This window comes from Barbus barbus (genome assembly GCF_936440315.1).
Source record: "Barbus barbus genome assembly, chromosome: 8".
In the NCBI taxonomy this organism is placed as follows: domain Eukaryota; kingdom Metazoa; phylum Chordata; class Actinopteri; order Cypriniformes; family Cyprinidae; genus Barbus; species Barbus barbus.
Window position 1 is genome coordinate 5644408 of NC_136736.1, and position 14642 is coordinate 5659049.

At 35.8% G+C, this 14642-nt stretch overlaps 1 protein-coding gene across 2 annotated transcripts in view; it reads right to left on the bottom strand.

Moving 5' to 3' along the window:
* LOC306873648 (cilia- and flagella-associated protein 58-like) overlaps positions 1 to 14642 on the bottom strand; it is a 113082-nt gene that overhangs the window by 51432 nt on the left and 47008 nt on the right. For both annotated transcript variants that reach the window (XR_013784515.1, XM_079423091.1), the window contains exons 12-13: positions 9199 to 9339; positions 5712 to 5935 (exon numbers count right to left, since the gene is read on the bottom strand). Coding sequence is in view for 1 of the 2 variants with exons in the window: in XM_079423091.1 (XP_079279217.1) it covers positions 5712 to 5935; positions 9199 to 9339 (365 nt within the window). In the remaining variant the exon portion in view is untranslated. The remainder of the gene's footprint in view (positions 1 to 5711; positions 5936 to 9198; positions 9340 to 14642) is intronic.

The following is a 14642-nucleotide window of genomic DNA, read 5'->3' on the forward strand; positions in this document are numbered from 1 at the left end:
GCAACCTTAGTGTGCAAGACTAAATGCACTTTCAAGCAGAATGAAAGAGTATAATGTTTCATACTTGATCACAGTTCACATTTGCCATGATCGACACGCACACAAAAAAAATCTTCACCTTTTCTTAATTTGTAGAAAGTGGCATATTTCAATGATATACTGACCGCTAAACTACAAATGTTCATGCTTAAGAGAAGAAATAGAGTAATAAAAGTAGAAAGAATGGAAGACAAGTGCTACTAGGCATCGGTGGGAGACAGATATGGAGGAAAAGAGAGAGGAAAAAAAATAGAGCAGTTACAGAAATGTGCCTACAGCAGTACACATATAAAACAATGAGCTGTGATAGAGTCCAAGGCCTCTGTCCGGAAAATGTGCAGTAGTGAGCTAAAATGTCAAAGGTAAGGTCTATCTGTTGTAATCTCTCTCTTTCTCATTCTGTTTTTTCTTTCTATTTCGGTCCTTATTTCAGAGGAGCAATTATATAATGTTCCTCTAATGCAATAGAAAAAGGGAGAATGGAGCAAGGGAAAGAAGTTTGAGAGCAGTAGAACACGTACTAACGCTGTTTTAATTGACGTGAAGTGCACGCAAGGGTAACCCTGTGATTCGGGCAGAGTTAGCCAAACATAATTTATTTTGGAGTATGGGCTCTTTCAAATCATTTGAAATGGAAAGACCTCCTCATTACAGTAGACAAACACACAATGTAACAATTTGGTTCAAAGCTGGATCAAAGAAAAAACTCATGCACACATAAACACACACTTTCACATCACTGGTCCATGCTCTGTATTGTTCATTCCACTCGGTGGTTTGAATCTTCTAATGAATATTTCAGGCAAAATGCAACAGAATTTAGTTCATTATGGCTTTAATTATCGTGGTCTCATTTACTGCAAACATTGTTAAGTAAAAACAACTTGCTGTGGAACAGCATCGAAAACTTTTGGTGGCTTCACCATCTAATGGCGGTTTAGAATTATATAAGCAATCCAGTCATTTATATAGAACAGTGGCTAATATACATGCTTCCAATTGACCACTGCATTCATGCACACAAAGGACATTCAAACAAACACAATGTAAAGACTTGAATGTGATTTTTTTTAAAAGTTATTTTATGGGCTTTTATGCCTTTTTATTGAGATATGACAGTAGAGAGATGACAGGAAAGCACTGGGAGGAGAGAGGGGAGTGGGATCGGCAAAAGACCTCAAGACGGGAATCGAACTTGGGTTGCTGTGTGCCATGAGGCTGTTGGCGCCAACTGAATGTGATTTGTTTATCACAGTTGCCTCAATCTCAATTATTTATTCTAGTAATTGTGCAGACCTATAGTTCTACCTATCTAAAACTTAACGGGGAGGTCACAAACCTTCTCAAAAGAACGCACAAGTAATCTCTCAATTGTAATTTCCATCTGTTACAGGAGCAGATTTTAAGTACCTTATCATGATACGGGGTGACCTTGTGGGTAGTGTGAAAAGTCTGAGCATGTATCTATGTATGATTTAAAATTGCATACATTATCATTATGTACATGAGCCTTGATTGCAATCTCTTTTGAGAAGTACAGTTCATTCGACTGTCATTATTAAGAAAATGGTTGCATTTACATTCCAATCATTCTCTGTCTCTGTTGAGTGGATGTTGGGAGAAGTAAGCTTCCTTGGCATGTTTGAATGCAGTTCTTATGGACCGGAGGAGTTTTCAACCGTCTTTTCTACAGCTTTATTTTTGGTTGTATATAGTACTGTTTAATTGCTAAGTTGCATAGAGGCAGATAATTATTTGTGACTGAATCACAAGCATGTTGACAAGCGTTCAGGGGTCCATGAGTTGACAAACTAACACAGAGACGTCAAGTCAAAGTTATCACCCTAGCACCTTCCGCTTTAGTAGGTGATAACAGCAGTAAACTCTCCTTAGGTCACTCTACAGGAATAGATGAACTCCCATCTGAATTTTTGGAGCACCACAGATACAGACTATTTTCAAATGTTTCAAGAATCTTTTCCTATGAGATTCCTAGATATTCTTTTATGAAGTAGAAGCATTGTTCCAAACCATTCGATGAATTACAAAAGTAGATTTTTACACATTTCTTGGTATACAATGACAGTTCACAGAGAGCATGTCCATCAAGTTTTAAAGTGGACCAAAAATAAAAGGTGCCATAACAGATTCTCATTTTCTCTCGAAATGCGCATGCAACCATTCCTTTTAATGTATCTTCAGTATAGATATAAGCATAGATGTACATTTCAAATGAGCCAATCACGCAAAATGTGCAAATGCATTCCATATGCGTCATTTATTGAGGACTGTCAAAAAAGTAAAAGATCATTAAAAATGAATTAGTTAAATAAATAAATAAATGGTAAAAGGAGTAAAAAAAAGTACACACACACTATAAACACACTCCCTGCATCCCAATGTTCATACTATCCATGGTAAATAGTATGTGAGATTAAATAAGTGTGTCCCAAAGTATAGTATGTTGAAAAGAGTATGCCAAAAGTTCCCGGATGGTCTACTATTTCAGGTCGATTTTTGAAGTGTGGATCCATGCACACTCTAATGGCTAATATCACCCATAAGCAATTGCGCTTTGGAGAAGGATTCAGTGCAAACACGAAAAAAAAAAAAAAGTGTAAAAAAAAAACTACAAACATGGCGCATGTACACAATTGATGGTTAGGTAGAGAGGTTTAGAAAAAGGGGTTTAACTTACCAATAATCAACATTTAATGTTATCTGTTTTATATTTCATCTGCAACAGCAATTTGAACTTTTATAAACATCTGTTTGGTCGTTAACTTTCAAATGCATCATTATGCAGAAAATATGAGCAGAGTTCTCAGCAGACCCGTGACTGGCAGATCAACAAGCTACTTTTTTTTGTCTTCCATACGGTAGAAAGTTAAATTAAATGAAATTTGGAGGATGTTAATTGTGACTAGATGATTGACAGGACAGTTTACAGTGACAGGTTGCGTGTAACTATGCGACAGAGCGGTCCATTAAAGACGCAGTTGTGTGACGTGATGGTACTCTTCTACTACAAACTCAAAAGTGTGTACTTTTTCTTCCCCAAATGAGTAGATACTTTAAGGGGCATAGTATACAGCAACTGTTTGGTTCTGTTGTACTCAACCTAGCTGCTCGAATACAAGAAGCAGTTTTTTAAGTTACTTTTGTTTAATTTGTAAGTTACTTTGGATGAAAGCGTCTGCTAAGTGTATAAATGTAAACAGAGAAGGATGTCAGTTCCTCATGAGACTTTTCTTTCATGGACTTGTCACAGAAACCCTTAAACCTAAAGGAAATATTGCTCCACAGCCAGGCACCGATATGCTACAGTCAGTGTCTTTGAGGGAACTACATTGCACTGATGACAGCAATAATGACTAAAATTTGCCACCTGTTTACCATAGAGGCTTGTATATCAGCAGAGATCTTGGCATCCAAGCTCGGGCATCAAGTCAACCCATCTGGCACAGCGGCTGCTGACTAGTCTCTCTGAAACCTTACCACTAGCTCATTGATTTTCACATGTTTCAGAGTATAGGAAATACAATGATACGTGTATGTTTTCCATTAAGAGTGCTTCAAGGACATGGCTGATCTGAAGAGAGATGTGACTGCTCATTTATTAGCAGAATCATTTATTGCCAATTCAACTGCAGCCAAATAGAATGTAGCAAACCATAGTATGTGAAAGTGGCATAAATGAATGTCTATGGGTTATTAAAAAAGAACAAGCCCTTAAGTTTGCACTGAGCAACACACATTAGTTGCATTCTTGAATGAATCAGCCATTTGAACTAAATCATTTTGAGTGAATTGTTGAATGAGTCATTCATAAAGACAGCTGCCTCTTGAATGAATCAGTGTTGTGCATGAATCATTCAAGCGAACATTTAATTGACTCATTCATAAAAACAGTTGCTTGTTTGGTTTTTGAATCGGTCAGTGTTGTGGACAAACTATTTGAGTCAATGATTCAATGACTCACTCATACAGACAGTAGCTTGTTTTGTTCCTGAATGAATCAGAGCTTTCAATCCATTTGAATGAATCAATGAGTCACTCATAAAGATAGTTTCTTGTTTTGTTCTTCAGTGAATCAGAGTTGTGAATAAATAGTTTTAGTGAATTATTCATTGACTCGCTTATAAAGACATTTGCTGAATTCAGAACCACGTACTATAATACTACTCTTACTATTTTATCATATCTTTCTATGGCAGAATCAGTAAGAGTAGCAATGCTAGTACATGGTTTGGAATTCAGCAAGTCACTTGTTTCATTCATGAATGAATTAGAGGTGTGAACGTACTATTTCAGTGAATCATCCAAAGACTCACTAATAAAGCCAGTTGCTTGTTTTCTTCCAGAATCAATTAGTGTTGTGAATGAATCATTCAAGTGAATTATTCAATGACTAGCTCATAAAGATAGGTTAAATTTAGAACTGCGAACTTCTTTTTGTTAAATAGTTATATGGCAGAAATAGTACGAGTATGTGATTCTGCATTCAGCCATAGCCACTTATTTCTTTCATGAATGAATCAAAGCAGTGAAAAATAATTTGAGTGAACAATTCAGTGAGGCACTCATTAAATCAATTAGTGATTCAACAATTCAATAATTCAATGACTTGCTCTTACTTAAACACAGTTTTGTTGTTCCTGAATCAGTGTTTTTGAGCAAATTGGTTGCTTGTTATCACTTCTTTGTATATAGATGTATATAGAGATTTTTGCTCATTTAAGTGGTTGAAAAAGATCAGTGAAATTTAACCAAAAAAGCAGAAGAAGAAAAGTCTCTTTCGGTGACTGTCTTTCTTATTCTCTGGAGAGAACCTGGTTAAATTAATTAAATTATTTTGGGGAAATGGAAATTTCAGTCCATAATTCAGACTCTGACTCACTGAATATTTAGTCATTTTGAATTGGCTTGAGATATGGAGGCGAATGTGAGGTCATCACCACCCCTTATGTTACTAAAATAACGAATAGAAGCTTCGTAAAACCCATCTATTATAGATCTGGTGTGACTTTAGATGCGAGACCTGCCAGTGCTTTCAAACGTTCCCTCATTTTCCACAGTGAGCTGTTGCCACCTCCTTTTTACTCAGCTAAGAACTCCATTAAAAGTGATTTTTAATCGCACGTCTTTTGTGACCGAAAAAGTGACTGTTATTGAGAGTGGTGAATTACAGCTTTTGAAAGCATCAATAAACATCTAGCGGGGGTCAATACAGACAAGAGAATTATCTGACAAGCACTCAATTAGCTCCGTCTCTTTGTGCTGTATGTACCTGTGATTGAGGCATAATCATTATACCTCTGAAGAGTGCACGAGTGTTGCAGAAAAGCAATCAAACACATGCTTCCATGAGGTTTTAGAGCAATAGATGTTTGAAAAAAAAAAAGAAATTATAGCTGTATATAAGCCATAAAGGGGTTCAAAAGTGATTCACTTATACAACATTAAGCCAAAATACTTTCAGGCTTACTCCATTCCATATGAACCGTAAACAGCCTTCACACCAACCAAACAAATCAATCTCTGAAGTCAAACACGTTTTAGTGTGAAACCACCCTAAACCTACTCTTAGTGTGCAACGTCAAACCGAAACACTTCCATGTGTGGACAGATACTTTGAAAAGAAATGACATACTGCAGCAACTGTGTGTTACCTGAGGTCCTCCACATTAGAGACGGTCTTGTTGAGAATGTACTTTTCTCGTCTTTGCTTCTTGATCTCTAGCTTCAGGAGTCTGATATCCTCCAATCGTTCATTGTACTGAATATCACCCTTGTTCATGATGGACTGCTGGATTTTGATCTTTTCGTACAGCAATGCCAGTGCTTCGTTTCTCTTCATCAACTGCATCCCCAGGAGGTCACGCTCATTTCTCACCTTGAAAACAAACACAGAAATACACAATCAATACACAACTGTAGATAAAGGCAACATACTAAGTCATTGATTGTGTATAAATGCTGGTTCTTTTGTTACATTACTTTTTATTTTTATACTAGCTTGTTCCCGAATTCCTGGTACTTTTAACACCTCTTCAAGCATCTGTGAGAAAGCCTTCAAAGTACTTTCACCTCTGACTGAGGTGAGACCATATATTATAGAAATAAAAGGCAGGCCAGTGTTTTCTGCAAAGATTTGATGACTCAGCAGTTTTAGTCTTTTCAGGATAATAGCCAAAAACTTCATGCAACATGACAAATGTTGTGGGAAAATGTCTTTTAAAGAAGTTTTAGGGTCTTTTACATAGTGGTGTTACTTTAATGGATTTTAATAAAACGTCCGGGGGAAAACATTTGGAAGGCCATACGCAATAAATAAACATAACATTTCCTTCTACATCTAAATCATTTTTGTGTTATTCTTCACACCATATGTATAAGGAAGGAAGTTATGTAAAATGGTAATTGACTTTCTTTCTGAACTTTCACTAAGCTAAACTGTATGCACAAAATTCTGCAATGCTGAAATGTACAGCTATATGTGTATTGTATGGTATTTATAAGGTATTTGTTGCATGACATACAGTATATGATACGGTTTGGGGAGTTGAGGGATGTACAGACGATTAAGCTTTATTAATGTGTATGGATATCCAGAAGGGTATGGAAGCTAGTTTCAGCAGAGGCAATTTGGACAGAATGACCTTTGAATGGGTTACCCTTTACCAAAGAACCAATGTCAGCAATGTACAGCAGCAGATGTTAACATTACATCCACTTTATGATCTCTACACTGTAAAAAAAAAAGTTGAGCAAACTTAAAATTTTATCTCTATGAAGAATTTCAGTCAGGTTTCAGGCCTCACCATAGCACAGAAACTGCACTTGTTAAAATTACAAATGACTTGCTTCTTGCTTCAGACCAAGGCTGCATCTCATTGCTAGTATTACTTGATCTTAGTGCTGCGTTTGACACTATAGACCATGACATACTCATAGATCGATTACAAAACTATACTGGTATTCAAGGGCAGGCTTTAAGATGGTTTAGATCCTACCTGTCCGATCACTACCACTTTGTTCATTTAAATGGGGAGTCATCTAAATTATCACCAGTAAAGTATGGAGTACCACAAGGATCTGTCCTAGGTCCTCTGCTATTTTCAATATACATGTTGCCCCTTGGTAATATTATTAGAAAATACGGGATTAGTTTTCATTGTTATGCTGATGATACTCAACTATATATCTCAACAAGAACAGATGAAACTTTTCAACTATCTAAGCTAATAGATTGTGTAAAAAATGTAAAAGATTGGATGACCAATAATATCCTCCTATTAAATTCAGATAAAACAGAGATATTACTTATTGGACCAAAAAACAGTACACAGAATCTCTTGGATTACAATTTGCAACTAGACGGATGTACTGTACTGTAAGTAAAAAATCTGGGTGTTATATTCGACAGCAACTTGTCCTTTGAAAATCATATTTCCCATGTTACAAAAACAGCATTCTTCCATCTTAGAAACATTGCCAAGCTTCAAATCATGCTACCTCTTTCTGATGCAGAAAAGCTAGTTCATGCATTCATGACCTCTAGACTGGACTATTGTAATGCACTGCTAGGTGGTTGTCCTGCATCTTCAATAAACAAGCTACAGATAGTCCAAAATGCAGCGGCTAGAGTTCTTACCAGGTCAAGAAAATATGATCATATTACCCCAATTTTACAGTCTCTGCACTCGCTAACTATTCGGTTCCGTATCATTTACAAAATATTATTACTTGCCTATAAGGCCCTAAATGGTTTAGCTCCTGCGTACCTAACTTGTCTTCTACCACACTATAATCCAACCCGCTCCCTAAGGTCGCAAAACTCTGGACTTTTGGTAGTACCTAGGATAGCAAAGTCCACTAAAGGAGGTAGAGCTTTTTCACATTTGGCTCCCAAACTCTGGAATAGCTTTCCTGATAACGTTTGGGGTTCAGACACACTCTCTCTGTTTAAATCTAGATTAAAGACACATCTCTTTAGCCAAGCATTCACATAATGCATTTTATAATCTTGCACTGCAGTTATATCGGATCAAATGTACATTATTATTATTCTTTAGCTTGGGTTGAACAAATAATTTTTGCTTAGATGGAACAGCAGCTATGCTAATTATGTCTCTATTTGTTTCTCTGTTTCTGTCACGGGATTAACATCACATGGTAACTAGGAATTACAGAAGCTTCATTCTGGATCCAACCCTTAAATGATCTGAGATGACCGAACACCTGAGAAAAGATAATGCCAACCCCTCAGAGGACCTCAGAGGATGCCAACGCTCAGACAACATACAGAATTAACCAATTTTGCCATAAGTTAAATATATTAAGGTTCTGCAATATATAAATATATTGTGGAAACTTAATTTCCTGTAGAGCTGCTTTGCAACGATTTGTATCGTAAAAAGCTCTATACAAATAAACTTGAACTTAAGGCAACCAGCTTCAGCAGATTTTTGAGTTTTCTCAACTTGTTGTTTTAAGTTTATACAACAAAAAGTTGAGAATGTCCTACAAACATAAGTTCAGAGAAATCTGCTGAAGCTGGTTACCTTAACAATTTGTCTTTTTTTTGTTTTACAATAATAAGAATAATAAAAAAAATATAATAAGAAAATAAGAAACATTTATAATAAGAATAATAAAAAATTGATTAACTTGTGCGCAAAAAAAACAACAACACTTTACCGAATTTATGAAGTCATATTAATAAAAAATTAGGCTAAAATTATTTTAAAGCCTTTCAATTTTAACTTCAAAACATTCTCCTGACATGTTCATCATAAGATGCATAATCAAGTTTTTTTTTTTTTTTTTATAAACTTGATAGATTAAAGCACAAAAAACTGATCATCACATCAGTGCCTACTATTTGAATTATTTGACTGCTGGTTAATCATTTTCGACTGCTGACTTACTGAGATCAGAAGCACTAAATGTTTCAAAATGCCAAGACCAAATTTAGGCCTCCCCACTGACTCAATTTGCTTTTTCCGCTGGACTTTCTCAGAAGTGAGATTCCAGATCTAATGACTTTTGAGTGAACCTAGATTACTGTCTCTTTCATCTTTAGCATAAACAGCCTATTGAAGAAGGAACACAAGGACACGCGGACACTCACTGAAACCTTCCACCTGTCTGTACCTGATCGAGCTCTTTTTTCTGTCGGATCCTCTCAACATCAGCCTCTGCTATGATCTTCAGCAGCTCGCGTTCCTCTGCCTCCTGTTTCTCAATGAACTGCTTCGTCTCATGAGCCTGTTGCCTCATCTTCTGTAGCTCTGCCTGTAGAAACAGGGTAATTGATGCAAAAGAGAACAAAAAACAGTTAAAAACAAAACTTTGAAATTACCTCTCTATATGTCAATGTTCATTTTTATGTTTTTTTAATGCTCTACATGCTTTAGTCAAAGTTTATCATGTTATATTCACTATAAAGTGCTGGGTAGATTACTTACACATTGTAGTCTGTTACTGATTACAAATTACATGATGGAAATTATAGTTTGTAACAATGTTTTGGATTACACATATTAGGTAATGTATTCTGATTACTTTTGATCAAAAATAGATTCCATTCTTTAGAAGTGTATTAAATGTTGTGTCATGCCAAGGTTTCTGAAACTGGGGTTCATGAGTAAACTACAAGGGGTTTGTGAGGTTATGAAAAGATGGAAGACTTTCCAAATGTATAAAAGCGGTACAATTTTAGAAAATAAAATTTAAGAGAGATGAAAAAAGAAGAAATAGGGCAAATCAAATTATGAATAATTTACTGTCATTGTGTGAATAATATGCAATCATGTAATCTATAGTAACTGTAATCTGATTATGAACATTTTAAAATGGAATATAATGTGATTACAAGTACTTTATTTCTGATTATGTTTTCAAGATTACATAAAATCACTTAATATCCAGCACTGTATTTTTTTTTTATTTGGATTGCATTGTAAATTATATATATCTGATTTATGTTAATGAATATAATTTTGATTCTGTAAATTTTTAAATTTTATTTCTATATTTTCATACATCTTAATTTTTTAAAAGCATTTCACTGTGTTAACACAATGTATGGTTGTGTGTGTGTGTGTGTGTGTGTGTGAGAGAGAGAGAGACTTACATTATGAAATTTAGTCTATTTAACCTTAATAGGACAATTATTTCTAAATTTATTTTAGTCAACAGAAACATTTAAGTTGACTGTTAAAAATTACAAAAACATCTGCCATTTCATTTTTTTTATTAAAATCCCTTAATTATATAAATATTATTATATTATATTTATATATTATATAATATAATATTATATATTATTTTAATCTCATATTGATTATTGCTGTTAAAATATATGGAAAAAAAATATTTATCACATATAATTTTGTTTGCCATTTAGCACTGATATTAACATTCTCTCCTCTCTCTCTCAAGATTCAAGATTAAAATGTGCTTTACTGACATGATAAACTGTTTTACATTCACAAAGCATTAGTAAACGTTACACACATGCACAATAGATGCTCTTTATAGTGGTTTGCATAAAAAAGATCGAATATGTTGCTGATTTATGTGTAGTGCGTGAGGTTCAAAAGTGCAATTGTGTTTCCAACTCATTTTGTGTGCAGCAGGAGCACAGCGTGTCCTCCTTCAGCAATGAGGACTGTCTGTGTCTGGCTTTCTTTGTGTCTAGGCTATGTTTGCTGAGTCTGTAAGCAGTCAAGAGTTTAAGTTCGGGGTTGGTCACGGTAGTCAGGTATTCTGTTATGATGTATTTTATTACAATTTCTCTCCTTCTGTTGTAATTTCCGCCTGGAGTACAAAAGAAAACCTGAAATAAAAATGGACTCTAATTACTCTCCTAATAAATGTCCCTGGTTTTATTACGTGCAATTCATCAGCACATATTATTCTAAAGAAAACAATGTTTGTTTTTATAGTCATTCAGCAACAGGTAATCCTTTTCTCTGCAGCTTTTTTTTTTGCTGATGTATCCAAGGGAGAACTGTGAGAGTAAAATAACTTTAACTAGTAATAACAAAGCCTTCACTTGTTCACTTTTTAAACCCCAGCCTGCATTATTTCCTGATGAATACACAATATTAAGAACAAATTGCATCAGCTTTAAGTAGTTTTGTTTAATTTCATGATAATCTAATTTGGCTTGATTCATTTTTTTTACTTATAAGGTCCTGCTGAACATGTTTTGCTCTGACTCGGTGAGAACAAGGCTATTTTAAGGCCAATTCACACTGCACCAACAGATGGCCAAAGACATGTTCAGTGTGCTATGCCTGTTGCCATTGGTCAGTGCTTATTTTACCAATTAAACAGGCTGAATTGGTATTTGTCGGGTCTTGGAATGTCTGAGAAGTGATTTACTGTACTCAGTCAGTTATTGGCATTGGTCTGCATCTGTTGGTGCACTCTGACCTGATCTCATGACAAAAACGTTCCTGTGCGAACTTTTTCGCAAAACGCGAAATACGTATCAATAAGTGCATATCACTGACGTTTCCAACAGAATTGAACACCAGAGGTGGTAAATCAGCGAGCACTTTTAATCGATTTCATACACAGTTATGATAACAGCTCCTTACAGAATGTTTCGCTTTCCAGACGTAACAAGTTTGCTCGATAGCTCAACCGGCACAGAATCGGACCTGTACAAATCTCGCGAAAAACATGACTCATGATGGAAGAGCTGAAAGATGAGAGATCAAAAAACGAGCTAAAACGGCATGTTTTTACATCACATCCCCTTTTGTTCATACTATCAGGTGGGTTTGGGGGGAAGTCGTGGCCTAATGGTTAGAGAGTCGGAACTAGTAATCGAAAGGTTGCGAGTTCGAGCCCCCGGCCGGCAGGAATTGTAGGTGGGGGGAGGGAATGTCCAGCGCTCTCTCCACCCTCAATACCACGACTGAGGTGCCCTTGAGCAAGGCACCGAACCCCCAATTGCTCCCCGGGCGCTGCAGCATGGCTGCCCACTGCTCCGGGTGTGTGTTCACGGTGTGTGTGTGTGTGTGTGTGTGGATTTGTTCACTACTCACTGCTGTGTGTGTGCACTTGGATGGGTTAAACGCAGAGCACCAATTTCGAGTATGGGTCACCATACTTGACAATACGTCACGACTTTACTTACTTTACTCAGGAGTAGTGCAGATGGTGTGTCATTTTAAAACGTCGCAGAGCATTAGAGTTATAGTGCCACTCAATGGACATTTCAAGTCAGAACTGCGGTGACACGTATAAAACCAACGTCACATAAAAACGGACCATCTGTACGTTCATCTGTTCCAGGAAAAAAAAAAACTAACACTGTTTTAGCGCCACTCAGTGGACATTTCACTTCGAATATGTCACGAAACGTACATGGTGCTACGTATTTTGCGTCTTGCAGAAAAGTTCTCACAGGTACGTTTTCGTTATGAGATCAGGCTTGTGAATATGCCTTCAGAGATCACAGCTAAAATTTTGTTCTGCAGGTATTATCTGGTGTTTTATGTTTCGTTTTTTGCAGAAATCTGCTTGCAAAATTTTGTCTCATTTAGTAAAATCTAAAAATTCTACTAGTCTTAATTAATTTAATCAGTTAAAGCTGCAGTCCGTAACTTTTGTAAACTTCAAAATTTACTAAATTTAAATAATATAAATACGACCTCATGTTGTGTCAATCACGTTTGCACAATACCTCCGAAACTTTCGTCCGTCATAAAAAAAATTTGGATCAAAATTCAGTTTGATTTTCTGCGTTTTCGCATCCGTTGCATGCATTTTGATAGGATGAGGAATACGAATAAACGGAAAAAACACACGAAAATTTCGGACTCAGTGTGCAATAACCTGGTACGAGTGTGATTCGTCATAGACATAAACAGAGAGAAGTAGCTCCGGCTACAATGTTCTTCCACAAGACGCACACAGTTCTGTTTATTAACCGCTAGAGCGCCAAAAGTTACGGACTGCAGTTTTAATAATAATTAATCCATTAATTTAGTCAGATTCTGATAGTGATTTCAGTTTTTATATTCTACTTGTTGGTAAACAAGTCTCGTTGTGCCTTACCCCTAAAACAGTTTATTGCATGACATTTCAGTGTTCAATATTGTAGTTTTGCCAATAAAGTTAAGTCAATAAGTTAAGTCAATAAAAGTGAAATTGAATGGTTCTCAACACCAATTTTGATAACTATTGAACTGTAAAGTGGGGTTTTGGGTTTTGTTTGTTTTCATGTCTTTTATTTTGGAGTTTAGGCATGGTCACTGTTTGTTTCATGCTTCCCTTTCCCTCATGTATTCATGCTGTTGGTTCTCTTGTTCATTGTGTCAAATGTTCTGATTGGTTGTCCTAGTCATGTGTCTTGTCTCTCATTGGTTGGTTCTTGTCATGTGATCTGTATTGTTTGCTATAAGCAAAGACTATAGAATACCCAAGACATGTCACTCGTATAGTTTTGAATGGGGAAAAATGCAACGCTTAATATGGCTGCTCAATCACAGGAAGCCCCGCCTTCTGAATGAAAGAACCAATCGCTAATCAGTAAAGTCAGCTTGTGAGATCAGGCTTGAGAAATAAGCTTTTTATAACGCTATTTGAGCAAAAAAAACAACATTTATGACAGTTTTTGTCCGATTTCATTGGTGATTTCAAATATGAAATTTAATCGTAAGCTTAGTGAACAGTTTTGGAGAATTTGATGTTGCCCCATACAAAGTGATAGGAGCTGCATTTGGATGCCCGAGAGGCGTTTCAAAGATGGCCGCCGAGTGACATGACTTGTCTTAAAGAGACTTTGCTATAAGTATCCTATTGCCATTGTCTGCTGTCGTGTATTGATGTTGTAACCCGCTGTCGGCAAGTCAAGTCTGTCTCTGGTCCAGTCTGTGCCAAGTCAAGTGTGTTTCAAGTCTTCGTTTGTTTGGATTTTGGATTATACTTAATAAAACTTAAAGTAAATAAAACTTCACTTGAGTTCTAAAACTTGCCGTTCAGTGGACTATTGTTACAGAAACACACTGTAATTTACATATTAATAAAAAGTGTTTAGTAACTTTTGTTTTATCTATATATTAGAAATTATTTCTTTATAATGCTTTTGCTCGTGATATCGGTAAAATAAAATCTCTCTAATAAAGAAATTATTCAAGAGGATTAAACAGAGCCTGTAATAAAATGAATAAGTAGTCATATTTGCACTGCATGAATCATAGCTTAATACATTAATATAAATTGAACACTGTCTGACTTTGAGAAGCAGGAGGCTTGTAATTTAAATTAGCTTTACAGTTATTTCATTTAGACTTAAATGTGTTCATGTTTGGTTTTAAAGGGCTTATTAAAATGACTAAATTAATCCATCCAAGAGCAATGGGGGGTTTCTCTTTTCTTCTGCAATGTTGTTTAATAAATATTAATGACATAATAGATGCTGACAGATCTGTTAGGCAGATCCCATAGTTTGACATCAGATTTGTATTGTCTCACCTATTCATAGAGACATAGCTTGCTGCGTTTAACCTAATATTATGCTAAGACAGGCATTTTGATCAAGAAGTCAGGATGTTTGTCTGTCAGAAGTTGTACAA